At 40.7% G+C, this 17,160-nt stretch overlaps 2 protein-coding genes across 3 annotated transcripts in view; both read left to right on the top strand.

Annotated features, from left to right (window-relative positions):
• The window catches only part of canx (calnexin), a 49,469-nt gene extending 37,411 nt beyond the window's left edge, over nt 1–12,058 (top strand). For both annotated transcript variants that reach the window (XM_060837400.1, XM_060837399.1), the window contains exons 9-15: nt 1,000–1,113; nt 1,667–1,823; nt 3,233–3,448; nt 4,510–4,629; nt 6,244–6,373; nt 6,733–6,875; nt 7,965–12,058. In XM_060837400.1, coding sequence (XP_060693383.1) covers nt 1,000–1,113; nt 1,667–1,823; nt 3,233–3,448; nt 4,510–4,629; nt 6,244–6,373; nt 6,733–6,875; nt 7,965–7,991 — 907 coding nt within the window. In that variant the 3' untranslated portion in view covers nt 7,992–12,058. The remainder of the gene's footprint in view (nt 1–999; nt 1,114–1,666; nt 1,824–3,232; nt 3,449–4,509; nt 4,630–6,243; nt 6,374–6,732; nt 6,876–7,964) is intronic.
• A 3,700-nt stretch (nt 12,059–15,758) lies between these two features.
• Nucleotides 15,759–17,160, top strand: part of maml1 (mastermind-like transcriptional coactivator 1) — a 70,581-nt gene continuing 69,179 nt past the window's right edge. The window contains exon 1 of the mRNA XM_060837402.1: nt 15,759–16,342. Coding sequence (XP_060693385.1) covers nt 15,968–16,342 — 375 coding nt within the window. The 5' untranslated portion in view covers nt 15,759–15,967. The remainder of the gene's footprint in view (nt 16,343–17,160) is intronic.

Genomic DNA, 17,160 nt, shown 5'->3' on the forward strand with positions numbered 1-17,160 from the left:
GCACACTGTCATGTTGTTCCTTGGGGAGCCTTTCTGTGCATACTGCATGCTATATATCCTGCATTGTAACAGTGATAACATTTAAAATATCTCATTAGCTTTTGAGTGCCTTGGGATTGTTAAAGGTGAGTCTGTCTTTCTGATTACAGATTTGCATCGTTGGTTCTAAGAGGGAAATATTTATCAACAATGCATAAATGTTCATGCTGTCAATGCAAAAACACTTGCACAACACGCTCCCTATGCCTCACTGTTAAAACCCCGACTGTGCCACTGACCATTCTCTGCAACTCCAGTTTGAGAGAAAGACCCCTTTTCCTGTTTTCCTCCACTCCGAATCTCCTTACCCCTCTGTCTCCCTTCCTTGTTCATCCTAGTCTGTCTTCCCCCTCAACCTCTGTGATTCCCTACTTCTCCAACCCTCCCTCCTCACCCACTCTGCAGGCATTTAAAATACTATCCTGGAATGCTTAAATGAAGACTGGGTTTGTCTTCCTCAGATCACTGTCTATGAAGAGAGAATAAGTAGACTTGGATTGTTTTTCATGGGCAGAGAAGACTGAAAGGTTCATACTTAAGCTATGTGTTCCCGGGGTAAATCTTTCCCCTTAGACTGATGAATAAGCAAGGTGTAGAGCATTTAGAGGGAATTTGAGGAATTCTTTTCCAATCATAAGGTGAGAGAGTATCTGGAACTCACTGAAGGTAGAAATGGGAACCCTCAAGACATGGCAAAACTATTTAAATGAAGACTTAAAATATCAAAGCATACAACATAATGGGCTGAGTGCAGAAAATGACATGAGAATAAATGTTTGATGGCTGGTGTGGGGCAAATGGGCTGAAGGGCCTTTTTCCATGCTGTTAACTGATTTTTATCTCCCCAATAGTATTCGGATACTGACCCCCATCATCAGGGTTTCCTATGGTCATGAGGTAAGACGTTAACAAAGTCACATTTTGGAAGGATTAATAATTTCTAATGTTCCTCTGTTTCAGGGATGAGGATGCTCCTGCTAAAATTCCTGATGAAAATGCAGTCAAGCCTGAAGGTTGGCTTGATTCTGAGCCTGAATATATCTCTGACCCTGATGCAGAAAAACCAGATGACTGGTAGGTTCAGCTTCTTAATTCAGCTGCCTTCGAAGGTGTAAGTAGTACATCCACAGTTCTTCCATTCACAAAATAAATCATGGCTAGTTTGTGCCCCTCTGGGGGATGAGGGAAGGGCATGTGAGGTGTGGATGTCAATTAATGGTGTTGACATGGGGGCTTGAAAGATGTGAAGTATTTGTTACCCTTTTTTTTGAGGGCCAGATAAATAATCATAGCACAAAATTTAAATATGGCTACAAAGAACCAGTTATTTTGCCTTGCATCAGGGCTAGAATGCAAGAAATCAGGCTTGTCACAGCATGAGAAGATGCTGCTGATTGGTTGGGCCAATTGGTATGTTAACTTCAAATGTCATGGTTTTTGTGGGCTGCGCTATTGGAGATTCTGAATGTCCATCATTCTGGCGTAATTCGGGCTTCTAAAGTATTGAAACTGCCCCCCCTAAAATTGGCTGGTGCAAAGTTTTGGTTGTGAAAACCCCAGTGAAGCCTTTGGCAGTGATATTTTTCTCATTGTCTGTCTGTGTCTCCCCCTCCCTTTTTTTTTGTAGGGATGAAGATATGGATGGTGAATGGGAGGCTCCACAAGTAGCAAATCCCTTGTGTGAAAGTGCTCCTGGATGTGGGCCTTGGAAAGTTCCGATGATTGATAACCCAGATTACAAGGGTAAATGGAAGGCTCCAATGATTGATAACCCCAACTACCAGGTAATGTTGCTTTGATTAAACAACAAATGTTGATTGCTTTGTTATTCTTCCTCCTTTTTATATTTGGTATCATTTAAGTTTTCTTGTCATTCTATGGTCTGACACTAATTTCTGGAATTTATTATTCCCATTGGATTTACTGTCCATCCCTTGACCACTTATTCCTGCTGTCACTGAGCTGGGAACTTTAGGAGTAAAGTTGCCTAATAAGGAGAGTTTTATCTTCGACAGCAAACTGTAGTAGATTCTTCTATTATTACACTTGATTCCCGTAATGCCCCAAAAAAATTATTTGAAAATGTCTGTTTTGAATATGCCTAGTATCAGTAGGTCGCTATTTGCCTTGAGAAAGGAAAGGTTTTGAACCCTTTGATCCCTCAAAGACCAAATGAGACTGACTCTTCAAGCATTTGTGTAAGCTGTCAGCTGGTTTGGTGAGCAGTTCCCTTGTTCCTAATCTGAAAGTCATAAATTTGATTGCCCCTCCCAAGCACATTTGCCTATATTATCGAGGCTGACAATTTTGAGCAGTACTGAGGGAATGTAAAACATGTGTTTTATTAGGATCAAATGTTAAACTTGTGCATGACTGGGTGAATGGAAAAGACCCCTTGGACTGGATTTGGTCCCTACCTTGGGAGTGTGAGGGGTTGTGTAAAATACCCCTTTGGCTAGCCCCTCTTCTTTCCACATAGCCCTACATTGAACTCCGTGATACACCAGATGGGTAGACACTGTATTTGCATACCTGCCTGTCAGTTGGAGGTCAATTCAGCTTGTCAGTGATTGTATTCACCTGGATAATGGACTGTTGACACCGCTGGTTTGCCTCAGCTCTTGTGCATTTGGTGGCATGGTTGTCATCTGTGGACTAGGAGGTCTAGGTTAAATACCTACCTGGTCCAGTGGTATGTCATTACAGCTCTGAACAAGTTGATTAGAAAATATTGAGAATGCGGGCTCACAGTTCGGACAATAAAAATGATCAATTTAAGGTATAGTTGTAATTTATCTTTCTTTTGGACCAGGAGTCCTGTCTGTGCCAGAGATGTGTAATCATATCTGTACAAGTTAGCTCAAAAATAAATACGGCTGTCATGGGCCAGTTATTGTTAGAAACCTCATGAGTCAAGGTGTGAGGGATGGAAAGTGCTAAACACATATTGGGTACTCTCCCTTCAAATTGCATTAGGTCAATGGGCTGAATAGCCTTTAGGTCTGTAGACTGAGTTGTGACTAGTTTACATTTTGCGAGTAATAAAAAAAAAGAACTACACAAGTTATAGATTTGAACCTAGTTTTGAATTCAAAATGCAACAGTTTACTATGTCATGATGGAATCTCATCCCAATGTTGACTTTTATCACACTAAATTTTGTGAAAGATTTAACACTCAGTCTTAATTTTAGGGAGTTTGGAAACCAAGGAAGATTCCCAACCCGGACTATTTTGAGGACTTGCACCCATTCAAGATGACTGCTATCAGTGCTATTGGTCTGGAGCTGTGGTCAATGTCATCTGACATCTTCTTTGACAACTTCATTGTTTGCTCTGACAAAGCAGTGGTTGACCAGTGGGCAAGTGATGGCTGGGGTCTGAAGAGAACAGCTGAGGGGAGTGCGGAGGTAAGGATAAAGTCTAGGATGGTTTTCATATCCCTGACGTTCTTCAGCTTTAGAAAATAGGAAAGTCGGGTAAGACCCTTTAACTTGTTCCATGGTTCAATGCGATCTTGCTCAATCTAGGACCTCATTCCATTAGAGTTGTTGTCTCTCAGACCTGTTTATGGAGGAGTTCCAAAATTTTACCACTCTTGCAGGTAGAAATATTTCCTAATTTCATCCTTGAAAGGTATAACTCCTAATTTTTGAACATGTGTTGTTCTAGCAGAGATTTACCTTTCAGCTGATATAAGGCCTGAACCCACACTTCTGCGAGCCATTATATTGAAGAGGAACAAGTGAGGTGTCCTGGCCAAAACTTGTGCCCCGGCTAACATCTCTTAATAAAATCTGCAATTTTGAAGTTTCCATTGCATTGCTTCTTGTGGAAGCATGTTGAAAGCTGCATTTCCTACATTGCAGTAGTGACTACACTGAAATCTTCTGGCTGTGAAGTACACGGAGGTTGCTTTTTCTTTTACACTCAGCACTCCTTTTTTCTGTAACCATGCTGCAGTGTCGAAGCAATGAGTTTATTCCAAATGGGAATATGAAAGACCCATAACTGTAGCAACTGTAATGACTTATTATTCAGAAGCAGGTATTGTAGAAACCACTACTTTAAAAAACAGGATTAGAGCCAGCGATTATTCCTTGTTGATATAATAAGGCAGCAGTGAACCAGAGGAGCCTGTGATGTGATGGTAATGAGACTGGACTAATCATCCAGGATACCAGGCTAATTTTCTAGGGGCATGGGTTTGAATCCCACCATGTCAGGTTGTGACATTTGAACTCCATCTTCAAAATATCTGGAATATTTAAAAACATAGCTAAATGGTGTCTGTGTAATCACTGTAGTTCTTTTCATCTTTGGGAGGTGAAAATGCCTGCCTTACCTTTCTGGCCTGAATGTAGCTCCAGAATATTAGTTGATTCACCAGTCCTTTGAGTATTTCAGTCATAATTGCATTTTGGAAAAAAAAGCCTCTATACCAGTTTTAACTTGTGCATTTGGATTACAGTCTGGAGTAGTTGGGCAATTGATGTCAGCAGCTGAGGAACGCCCATGGCTTTGGATTGTCTATATCCTCATCATTGCCCTACCTGTGTTCCTGGTCATTGTATTCTGCTGTACTGGAAAGGTAGGAACATCTTTCCTAAACTTGGCTTCTGTGGATGTTGAGTCCTGTATTTGCAAACTTGTTACATTTAAGTGGTTCAAGGACTGGATGGTCTCCCCATATAATATAATGAGCAACATGTGTCTTTAGTCAGGGCATGAGAGAAACTGACCATATCCCTGAATACTGCCTCCCACCCTCTCCCTCCCTCTCCCTCCCCCCACCTCCCTCTCCCTCCCTGTCCCTCCCTCCCCCTCCCCCTCCCTCTCTTTTTTTTTTCTCCCCCACACCTCACTCAAAAGAGCCAATATTTCTGAGAACCAGTGGTGGAAACATTAAACTGAAGAACTGCAGCTATAATACAAAATAACTGCCAAATTTAATAAATTACTTCTCAATCTGAATCCATTTTTCCTTCCTGAAGCCCATATTTAAATGCCTCCAGTCTGGTTTTCACCTCCTACTAAAATATTAAGTGGTTCTTCTCTAAGCCACACTTGACATCTTATATGGGTTAGCCAATGGAAAAGAGAGACTGTCTTTTACACTGAATATTCCACACTCTTATTCACTCTTGTTCAGCTGGGTAGGTCTTTATGCAACTGCTTCCATTTATATCCATCTAACCATAACCAGGGAATCACTTTCAATGGTTTCTCTTCTGTGCTGAATCACTGTCTCTGGTGTTGCCCAGGGATCTATCCTTGGTCCCTTCCAGTTTCTCTTCCCTTCCCTTGACAGCATCCAAAGGTGCAATAGTCCTTTTCACATGTAGGCTGATGATACCCACCTTTATTTGCCACCATCTTTCTTGATTCTTCTACTGTCTCTTAAGTTGTAAGACTGCTTATCCAGTATTAGATTCTAGATAAACTGAAAATCCCTCTTTTTCTCTGGTTCCTTTTCCAAACTTCACTCCTTGGTTACTAACTCCATTCCTGTCCCTGGCAGCAATCTGAGATTGTTTGCAACCTTTGTCATTATTGAGATGAGCATCTGACTGCATGACCATGGCATCAGAGAATTATTGGTTTCCATTTCTCTAACCTTTCTGTTCCAACTTGCCATTGTGTCTCTGTTACTTGCTGACTTGACTAATCCTGTGCGTTCAAGCTGGTCTCTTATAATCTGCATGTCATAAACTGTATTCATCCAAAACGGTTGCTTGTTTGACATTGCAACATGTCCTGTTTGCTTATTTCCCCAGATCTTGCTGACCAATGTTGCCTACTAGTTAAGGTCAAACTTTGACTTTACAAATTCTCATCTGTTTCAAATTCATCCCCAACTCTCATCCTCTCTAGCACCATGGTCTTCAAGTGGCTTCTGGCTCACTCAACTGTGACCGCTTGAGCATTCCAGATTTTCATCACACTGCTGTTGGTGGCTGTTCTGACGGGACTGGAACTCTTGAATTTCCTCCTTGATTCTCTGCAATGAAAGCAGTGATTCCCAGGCGCTCCTGTGGAGTTATGCAACTGGGTACAGTTCATGTCCTGGCGTTGAATTCTCTGTGGCTCCCCATGGTGGCTGAATCTTTGAAACATGGCACATGAAGGTCTAATTAGTTTAAGAAAATGCTTGTTAGAGTTATTTAAAGTGAGTTATTGAAAGTGGTGTTTTTGTTTCTTCCAGAAAGATCCTGCTGCTGAGTACAAGAAGACTGATGCCCCACAGCCTGATGTGAAGGAGGAAGATGGAGAGGAGGAAGAAGAGCAGAAGGAGGATGATGAGCTGAAAAAGGAGGAAGGGGAAGAAAAGACAAGTGAGTGACTTCTGAGCCTTTTGAAGAATTGGGAGTTTCCTTTTGACATCCTCTGGCAATATTTATCCCTCAGCCAATGGCTTTTGGTATTTGAAGGGAAACAGGTTATCCAGTCGTCATTGCTGGGTATTGGTCCTTGCTGTGTAAGAAATATCTGTTGATATATATTTCTTATCAACAGATTAGAAATTCTTGATTATAAAGAGTGCTATATAATTAAAGTCAGTGTTGAAGTTGGAAACTTGGAAAGCACCTAGCCCAAAATGGTGGCTGTAAACTCTTGTATTCATCATCTGCATTCTAGTTACTCTGGTTAAATTCCTTTCAAGTTAATATTGCCAATCACTTCAATGTTGCAGATGAAGAGAAACAGAAGAGTGATACTCATGATGCTGCAGAAAATGCAAACCAGGAGGAGGAGGAGGAGGAAGAAGAGGATGATGAGGTGGAGCAGAGAATGGACAAAGGCGCACCAGAGAAACCAAGTGCTGAGCAGGTTGAAGTAAGTTGATGAAAGACTGTAATGTTGGGGGGAATGGATGTGTGTGCCATTTAGACTTCAATGTTAACAACAAAACCAGTGAAGATCACACTGATAACTTTGTCTTCTACATTATTTTGTTTGGGAAAGGAAGGTGGACTCCTCCGGAATAGTAATGTCCTTGAATCTCATTAATTTACTGCTGCGATTTTGTGTGGAACGCAGTTGAGATCCTTGCTCTCTGGGATGCAGAGCTAAGAAAAATAGTTTTTGAAATGATCGATTTGAGGATAGGTCTCAAAAGTGGTATTTAAATAGAAAATCCACCACAGTTAAAATTATGGTTAAAATTATCTGATCAATGACATGAGTTGACTCCTGTTCCTGGTGTTATAGAGTCACCCGCCAGTACCTGGCCCATATCCCTCCAAACCCTTCCTATTCATATACCCATCCAAATGCCTCTTAAATGTTGCAATTGTACCAGCCTCCACCACATCCTCTGGCAGTTCATTTCATATACGTACCACCCTCTGTGTGAAAACATTTGCCTCTTAGGTCTCTTTTATATCTTTCCCCTCTCACCCTAAACCTATGCCCTGTAGTTCTGGATTCCCCGACTCCAGGGAAAAGACTTTGTCTATTTACCCTAACCATGCCCCTCATAATTTTGTAAAGCTCTATAAGGTCACCCCTCAGCCTCTGAAGCTCCAGGGAAAGCAGCCCCAGTTATAATACAAGCTTTTTCTGATAGTGTTCTTGGTTGGCATTACTGACCAGGGTGGTATAATCTTTTTGCATGCCCAGGTTCTGGGCATGCTTGTCCTTGAAACACTTAACGAATTACAACTGAAGAGTGACTCTGTATCTGAGTTGGAAAGTCCATCGGGTAAGCCTTGGAATGGAATTACAAACTGAGAAAAGCAGACAGGCTTCCTTCCCTAAAGGAATGTTAGTGAAAGTATTTTGATGCTCTTGACAGCTTTTGTAGTCCCAAATTGATGACTAGCTCCTCTTATATTGCTGGGCTACTCATCCAGTACCACATGTGTGAAAAGTTTGAAATTAATTTACTGTAGTGCTTGTTTTTGATTTTTTTTTTAATTACAGAAGAAAGATGACTCGAGTACAAATTGAAAACAGTGGGAAGATTGAGCTGTTTCCTGTCATAATTTTGTTTGGGCAACACTTGCGATTTCTAAAGAGAGACCATCGTCACTGGAATTACAGAGAGTTGAACTTTTAGAGGATTTCGTGAGACAACTGTTGTGTGCAAAAGAGAACCCTACACATCACACTGACCAAACACTAAATAGACCAGGTTATTGTACATTTTCAGCAAGGACTGTAATCTAAATTGAAATGTACTTTATAAAAAAGATATATTATTTAGCAAAACAAATTCCAGTTCATTGATACAAGTCCTCTAAACTCTTAATATTAAATTATTCCTGGTAATCTTCAATTGGATTTAAGACTTGCTAAATTTTAAAGTCAAAATGCTCAGTTAATATAAGCATACCCAACATAGAAGCCAAGAGGATTGTAGTAAATAAGGCAAACTGATGGAATGGGACCTATGCACTCAGTGCTTTGGCTTTAAGTATAAGCTTTCCTGTATTGTCAGATTACTTCCCCAAACATTCATTGAACAAATTATTGTATTCAGCAAAATGCAATAAACCTTCCAGTTTCTTTATCTCAAGGCTGTTTTTACTTGAGATGGAATGAGTGTGGAAACAAGCAGGAATTGTTCCTGTTGTACAACATTTATCTTGAACTTATTCCTGCTGTGTTATGGGGAGCAACATGAATTTCAGCTTTTTAGTGATAGTGACCCATATTAATTCTGCAGTTTTCATGTTGCTATCCCCCTTCCCACTGACTCAAATAAAGAAAATAATATTTTTTAAACTGTTCCTTTTCAACAAGATAGTTGAGCAAATGAACAGTGAGGTAAATGAGGGGGAAGCTCTGGCACAATTCAGGTTTTTCTATCAGTTTGATTTTTCCTGTTTGTTTTCCACTCTTTATTCTTATCCATACCCCACTTGGCCCACTACTGAAACTTGTCGAAAAGGTTTTCACCATAAATTGGTATTTTTGCAGCTTGCTCTTTATGGATTTTGTTCTTTCATCTTCTCCCAAATACCCAATTCCTTTAGCTCTGTTGAAATGAAAATTTTATCATGAGTCGTAATTGTTGACGCTACTTTGTCTAGTTTGGCACTGTACCTGCCCATAAACTTACAGAATTAGATTGCAGGGGTTTGAGTTCCTAACCAGTCTTCAAGTGTACTTTTGGAACCAATCTAATATCTTAAAACTCTTTGCTTTCTGACCTGCTGATTTGTATATTTTCAGTGAGATGTGATAGTTGTAATGGCCGCAAATAAATGCTGTTTTATAGGATAATGTTAAAATACTGACTTTTTTTAAGCACGTGGTAGTCATTAGCCAATAGTAATGCTGCACCACATCTGGACTCCCACAAGCATTGGAATCTCACTTATCCAAGTGGGAGGGTGGAAAGCTTGCAGTTGTGAATTTTCAGTTTCTTTCCAAGCATGTCCAGGATGATTTCAGTTCATTTGACTAACTGTACAACTGAGCTGGTTAGTTAAGGTGAAGGCATTTCTGCTAATTCTCCTCACTGTCCAAATGCAGCACTTTTTCTTGGCAGTAACTTGGCATTGCTGAGAGTGCATGCCCTTTTTGCTAAGTTGTGTACATGGACATTGGTAAAATAATTCGCAAGTGTGATTTCTGCTTGAGAGCAGAGTGATCCTTCCTGTAATATTGCCTTTTGAAGTTTGAATTGAGGTACGTTTTGGATAGACTGTGTGTTATTGCACATGGAATCTAATAGTGCTATAATTGCTCAAGTAATTTGTGACCAATTTCAAGTGAAAGTGTTCCAAATTTCAATGAGGTTGAACACAATATTGTTTTCATAATCATTGATTCTGCAACACTAATCTTTAATCAAGCCGTTGATTTTTTTTTGAATTGTCTGTGTGGGGATTACCAAATTAAAAGTTTAGCTCAGTGTTTGGGCCTTTCATAATTTCTTATGCAAACAAACTAAGTTAATAGGTATAGGTTACACATCTGTTCTTGAGTAAGGAGGGATCAAATACAATTCCAGTGCTCAGTGTAAGGATGTTAATCTGTTTCCCAAGGAATTTATCATTTTCCATTATCCTGAATATTTGCTTTTTGTGGAAATCTTTCATTTTTGAAGCACTGCACAAGGCAGGAGAGAGTTTAGAGAAGGAGCCAACAATGAGAAAGCACTGAAAATATATCAAACTTGCAGTATTTATCTTGCAGTACTGAGATGTGAGTATATTTACTCCGATAGCAACAATGTCATTTTCATTGACATTGTACTCTTACTTTGCTTAAGATAGAAATGCCTCTTGTCAGATTCTTGTCCGTGTCCATATGGCAGACTTGTGCTTCAGTGACATCTCTCAAGTAATGAAGAGATGAATGATCAGTTGATGTTTTGTTTACTGCAACAGAGAACCAAGTTCACTGATACCACAACTGAACAACCAATTTACTAAGGTAGTTTTCATGACTTCATTTCATGAAAAAAGACAAACATTTTCCCCTCTGCATTTTTGGAGACAACCCCATTTAGAACTTACACCCACTTTCTCTCAAACATGTAATTTTAAGTTTTCTGGAAATGGTAACATTGCACTTGCATGTGATTTTGTTCTGCCATACCTTGGAATTGGAATCAGTTTTTTAATTGAATGCTTAAATTTGATTGGAGAAACTTCTCTTCATCCACTGTCCTCACACCATCGCATCCCAAAGGTGTACTGAAGTAATCTCTTGAAGGGTGTAGAAAGAAGATTCTCCATAAGTGAAAATCAGTGACCATCTCATTCTGAAAGTAGTGCAAATCCTAGACACTGCTTTGGCCAGTTTGGATGCTGTTGGATTTTTTGATGTAATCTTTTGGATAAAAATAGATTTACTATACATTATTTTTGGATAGTCCCTAATTAGCACAGCAATCTGTAAGGCCATTGTACTGAATATAATAAATTTGGTGGTAGGTTTCTGAGTTACAGTACCTGTAAATGGATGTGCATAATAAATCCATAAAGTACACACATTGCTCTGCCAAAATGAGGTGTGTGGTCTTTGTGCTCCTTGACTTTTTTTTGCTAAACATGTTCTTGCACTGAATTATCTAATATTTTGTTGCTGCTATTGCCATTGAACCCATTACTTTGAAGAAGTCAGTTATCTTGACCAGATAAGTGTACTGACCATGCTCTGACCCATCTCCCCCTACTCATGGCTGGGCTTCCTAAATATTGTAACTTTCTAATTTGATTCAATTTTGTTTGCTTTATTGAACTGCAATGATTTTGTGGGTGAAGCTTATTAAATGGCTTACTGCATGTGAGCTCATTTTTTTTTAATGGGGCAGTTTAGCTGCAATGGGAACACTGCACTGCCAAAATTTATTGGAGTACTGTTTTGTTTTGAGTTGAGAAAATATGACGTGACCTTTTCTATTTGCAGTATGCTTGCAGTGAGAGGCCTCTGGAGCCTACTCAAGATTTCTTGTAGAATAACAAAATAAAATCCATGGCTGACCCAGGACACCACAGAGAACCTTGCTGGCTTTTCCAGAATGTGATGAGCAATGTAACCACTTACATTTCCTTTCCTCTCTCTGATATAAAGCTTTTGTAGGCAGCTTGTTTCCCCAAGTGAGGGTGGTGTACTAATCACCTTGACAGTAGCTAAGTGGTAAGAATGAAAGTCTGTATTGTTGCCAGAGCATCTTTCTGCCTATGCCTACCAGAGAATCGAAGTATCAACAAGCATTGGTGTTTTCCAATTGAAGCATGTCTAAGTCATTTACAGAAGGGAATTGTTGACACCAAATCGGTACAGTAATAAGATACATTTCATTACATTTTAGCAGTGATTATACTTTTTGCATAGTATGTTGTAAGAGAAATGGTTTTGATTCTGTGCTGGTAAGTCTATCAGTAAGTTTCAAGTGACAGATTGTACAATTCTGGTCAATGCTTCTCCAATCCATTGCTATTCAAAACCACATCTGAACATTCAAATACAGAAAATTCACTCAAGCAAATTTAAATTGTTATTAAAATATGCTCACTGATTTTTAACTCATCCTGTTATTAAATGTTTTCTTAATCTTATGTTGTGCTCTGATCTTTTTTCTTTTTTAAAGAAAAAGCTTGCTTTGTCATCTTTTAAATGGTCTTCATCCAGGTCAGTGAATGACCTTAGTCTAGATACTCGTAACCAATCAATGATTCATAAGTAGCACATACTGGACCCCTCTTTCAAAAGAGATACTTTAAAGTTTAAAGAGCTGATTGTAGAGAATTTAGTGTCATTGACTTGACTCCACCTGGGATACAAATTATGTTTGAGTACTTCACTTCCAGGAATGTAAATGCAAAATCATGTGAAATTTGTTTCCTGTAACTAAAAAATTAAAACAGACATCCAGCCTCTTTATTTTACTGACTTCCCGAATTTATTATTTGAATCTTCTGAACTTGGTAACCACTCAGTTTTCAACAAATGACTTAGTCACAAAGAACTAGCCATTGGGATACAGAACTGGCTCAAAAGTAGAAGACAGAGGGTAGTGGTGGAGGGTTGCTTTTCAGACTGGAGGCCTTTAACTAGTGGTGTGCCACAAGGTTCAGTGGTGGGTCTGTTACTTTTCTTCATTTTATATAAATGATTTGGATATGAACATACAAGGTATAGTTAGTTTGCATATGATAGCAAAATTGGATGTGTAGTGGGCAGTGAAGATTACCTCTGATTACAATAGGACCATGATCAGATTGGCCAATTGGCTGAGGAGTGGCAGATGGAGTTTCAGATAAATGTGAGGTGCTGCATTTTGGAAAAGCAAATCTGAGCAGGATTTAAATACTTAATGATAAGTCATAGAATCCCTACAGTGTGGAAATAGCCCCTTCAGCCCAACAAGTCCACACTGACTCTCCAAAGAGTATCCCACCTAGACCCATCCTCTATCTACCCATGACTAATGTACCTAACTCACGCATCCCTGGGCACTATGGACAATCTAACATTGCCAGTTCACCTAACCTGCACGTTTTTGGATTGTGGGAGGAAACTGGAGCACCTGGAGGAAACCCAAGCAGGCATGGGGAGAATGCAAACTCCACAGTTGCCTGAGGTTAGAATTAAACCCAGGTCCTTAGTGCTTTGAGACTGCATTGCTAACCACTGAGCCACCATGTCACCCTGGTCCTCGGGAGTGTTGCAGAACAGAAACCTTGGAATACAGGTTCATAGCTCCTTGAAAGTAGAGTCACAGCTACATAGGATAGTGAAGGCATTTGGTATATTTCCCTTCATTGGTCAGAGCATTGAGTAGAGGAGTTGGGAGGTCATGTTGTACCTGTACAGTACATTGGTTAGGCCACTTTTGGAATATTGCATGCATTTCTGGTCTTCCTATCAGAAAGATGTTGTGAAACCTACAAAGGTTCAGCAAAGATTTACAAGGATGGGAGGATTTGATCTCTCGGGAGAGATGGAATAGGCTGGGGCTGTTTTCCCTGAATTGTTAGAGGTGGAGGGGTGACTTTATAAAGGTTTATAACATCATGAGGGGCACGGATAGGAGAAACAAGGATTTTTTTTGCCCTGGGGTGGGGGAAGTCCAGAACTAGAGGATATACCTTCAAGGTGAGAATGGGAGGATGTTTTTCAGACAATGTTGAGCTACCACAGGAAGTGGTGGAGGCTGGTACAATAACTGCATTTAAATGGCATCTGGATAGGTATATGAATAGAAGAATTTAAAGGGATATGGGCCAACTGCTGGCAAATTAGACTAGACCAGATTGGGTGGCACAGTTGTTAACATTGCTGCCTCTCAGCGCCAGAGACCCAGGTTCAATTCCCACCTCAGGCAATTGTCTGTGGAGTTTGTGTATTCTCCCTGTCTGTGTGGGTTTCCTCTGGGTGCTCTGGTTTCTTCCTACAGTCCAAAGAAAAATGTGCTGGTCAGATGAATTGGCTATGCTAAATTGCACATAGTGTTAGGTGAAGGGGTAAATGTAGGGGAATGGGTTTTGGTGGGTTGCTCTTTTGGAGGGTCGCTGTGAACTCGTTGGTCTGAAGAGCCTGTTTCCACACTGTAGGGAATCTTCTCATTAGGTTAGGATGTCTGGTCAGCATGGACGCGTGGTTTGAAGGGTCTGTTTCCATGCTGTACATCTCTATGACTGAGATTTTGCATATGATTAGAAATGGTTTCTTTCCGTTTTTCCTCTATTTCATGAGTTCGAGTAGCTTTATTAACTCGTTATTTCACCTCCTTTCTTTCCCCCCCCTACAAGGAGACCGGCATCCAACCATTTAATCTACGTAGGAAAGTGAACACTCCCAGTCTTGGAAACATCCTTTTTTTGCACCTGCTTTAGAGAATATTACAGTTTAAAGGGTAACTAAGGATGGGTAGTAAGTGCTGACCTGTTTCATGATGCCAGTTTGTGAACAAGTAAAACGACTAAATACCTAATCAATAATTGACTTTGTTATATTCTATGCCTTTATTTGTAAAGGCCATGATCCCAAAGGTTTTTGATACTTTCTGATCTGAGTCAAGTGGAGCATTGCTGGTAACCTGAAACCAGCAGAGAACTGGAGGATAGTAGGTCTCAAAGTCTATAGAGACAGCGCATTAACACTGCATATCTGGTAGGACTACTTCAGAACGAATTGGTATCGTACTTGAAGTCTGCACTTTTCTCTCCATGGAGGCTGCTGAATTTCTCCATTCTGATCTCGCTGTGTCACCTTCAACTTTTGTCTCACTGTTCAAGTTTCCTCTGCGCTCTGTCCATTTCTCTATCCCCTCAGAAGTTCCACTGCAATCCTTAGAAGTCTAAGTGTTTGTTGTATGCAAAGTTTAGCAATGTGTTCTGCGTCTCATTCTAAAACCAGGGATGACGACAACTCCGAGCCCTATCAGTGTAATGGGGTTCCCTTGGGATGAGAGTAAAACTACATTTCCCAGACTGCGTGGGACGAGGGCTCCACGTGACCTGTCACTTACGTCAGGTCCCAATTCGTCCAAATTAACTTTACATTTTTTTTTCCTTTCTCCCTTCGGAAAGGAAGCGGGTTAGTATTTTCTATTCTTTGTGTGGAGAAAAAAAAAATTTAATACCAAGAGATAGGACTCACTTCATTTTCAAAACGGCCAGACCACTTTTCCCCGTCCGCTGCAGTTGATTGGTTCGACCTCGCTGTCTGTCAAATGACCTTCCCCATCCCTGCCCCAACCCCGGCATGTTGACTATAAAAAGAAAAGGGCCGGCAAACTCGTGGGAAGCGAGAGTTTTGAGTTTTGTTTTCGATCTAGATTGTTGTTAAGTCGAATAAAGAACCGGAGGAAAATCAACCAAACTTCAGTTCCCGCACACTAAGGGAGTGGAAGTGCCCGCCTCCCCCTTCGTGATTGGATGCTGTGGCATTCAGATTTGAAAACCGTGTTCTCTAATTGGTGAAGTAGCACGCCAATCGTTGCCGGCTGCCTGGCCGCCATTGGCTAGGACGAAAATAGTAGTTCGTCTACCGCTAACGGATTGGCCAATGTTCTGGTACCTGCTTCCGAGTGGTTAAACCGACCGTCAATCAGTACAAACAGGCGCTATCCGCCCACCTCCCCCTAACCGATAGGTCGTGGCTCACAGTCTCTTTACGCTGATTGAGTTGATGATACGTCAATCAAAGCAAGGCAAGTCCAACCTTCTACCTTGCCATTGGCCCCGGGGAACGTCCATCACGATGTGGCAACGCCCTTCCCACGCTGTGATTGGCCGTTGAGGCCTGTCAGTCACCCTGGTGATCGGTTGTCCGTCCGTCGATGATGGTCTGAGGTAAAACAAAAATAAGAAAGAAAATGGAGAAAAGTCGAAGCGAAGAGTTTTCCTGTTGACTCCGCGCTTCCTGAATCTGAAGGCGGCTGTCGATGAGTGGCTTTCCCCTCCTCCCTCCAGTTTTCTGAGGGGGAGTGAGGGGGTAAAGTCTTGAATACAACCGCCGCCATGGCCGAGTTCGTGTTGCCGCGGCACAGCGCCGTGGTTGAGCGGCTCCGTAAGCGGATCGAGCTGTGCCGCCGGCACCACACGGCCTGCGAGGCGCGTTACCAGCGGGCCTCGGCTGAGCGCCTGGACCTGGAGCGCCAGCACAGCCTGGCCCTCCACCAGCGCTGCCTCCAGGCCAAGAGCAAGCGGGCCGGCAAGCAGCGGCCTCCCCAGCCTCAGCCTCCACCGCCGCCGCCTCCTCCTCCCCCTTCAGCCGCACAGCAGGACTCGCAGGTCGGTTTCAGGAGCAGCAACCCAGGGGCCGCAACTAGCAATGTGGACTCACCTCCAGGAGCTGCGAGTGGGGATCAAAGCAGAACAAGCACGCTGCAGGCGGTAAGTGTACACCCCGGCTCACTGCTCAACATCTTTGTGTAACTTGTTCAGACTTAATGTCCTGGAAACTAGTTATCGAAACTTAATGTCTTCATAATTCATTGCCCTAGTTAATGCTTCTATAAATTATTGAAATTCTAATGTTTTCAACTTTGTTAAGCAAACTTAATAACTTGTCATTCAAACTTAATTTTCATAAATTGTTCAACTATAATGGTTTAAATCTAATATCCTTTTAACTATTTAGTCTGTTCTTATCTTTAGAACAAGTTGAAATCCTGATTTTTATAACTCTTAATCAAACTTAATATACTTCATAACTTGTTATTCAAAGTTAATGTATTTTTACCCTGTTTAGATTTAATTTCCTGAAAATTGGTTATTTAAGCTTCATACATGAATTTAGACAAAATTCATGTTTTTTTAAATAACCTACTGAAATCTTACTTTCTTGATAAAATTGTTAAACATACTTTTTCTACCTGAATTTGATGACTTTATAAGCCAATGAAACTTGATGCATTTAACTTATTGAAATCATAATTTTCCAAACTTCATGACTTTAAGTTTGAAGGTTATAACTTTTTATATACACTTTTTAAAAATGCATATTGTTCAAATTTAAATGGTCTTTGTTTAAGCATAATATTGTAATCATTAAAACTTCAGTTTTTTTACTTAATAAATTTGGAATAACTTTAGAGAAATAATGAATCAAATCCCTCTCAATTCTCCATCACAGGAAAGGAGGCCACTCACCCATTGTCATTTCAACCTGAGGTCTCCAACCTGATCCTGTTTCTCTATTCCTGAACCCT

Source organism: Hemiscyllium ocellatum, chromosome 16, assembly GCF_020745735.1.
Source record: "Hemiscyllium ocellatum isolate sHemOce1 chromosome 16, sHemOce1.pat.X.cur, whole genome shotgun sequence".
Classification (NCBI taxonomy): Eukaryota; Metazoa; Chordata; class Chondrichthyes; order Orectolobiformes; family Hemiscylliidae; genus Hemiscyllium; species Hemiscyllium ocellatum.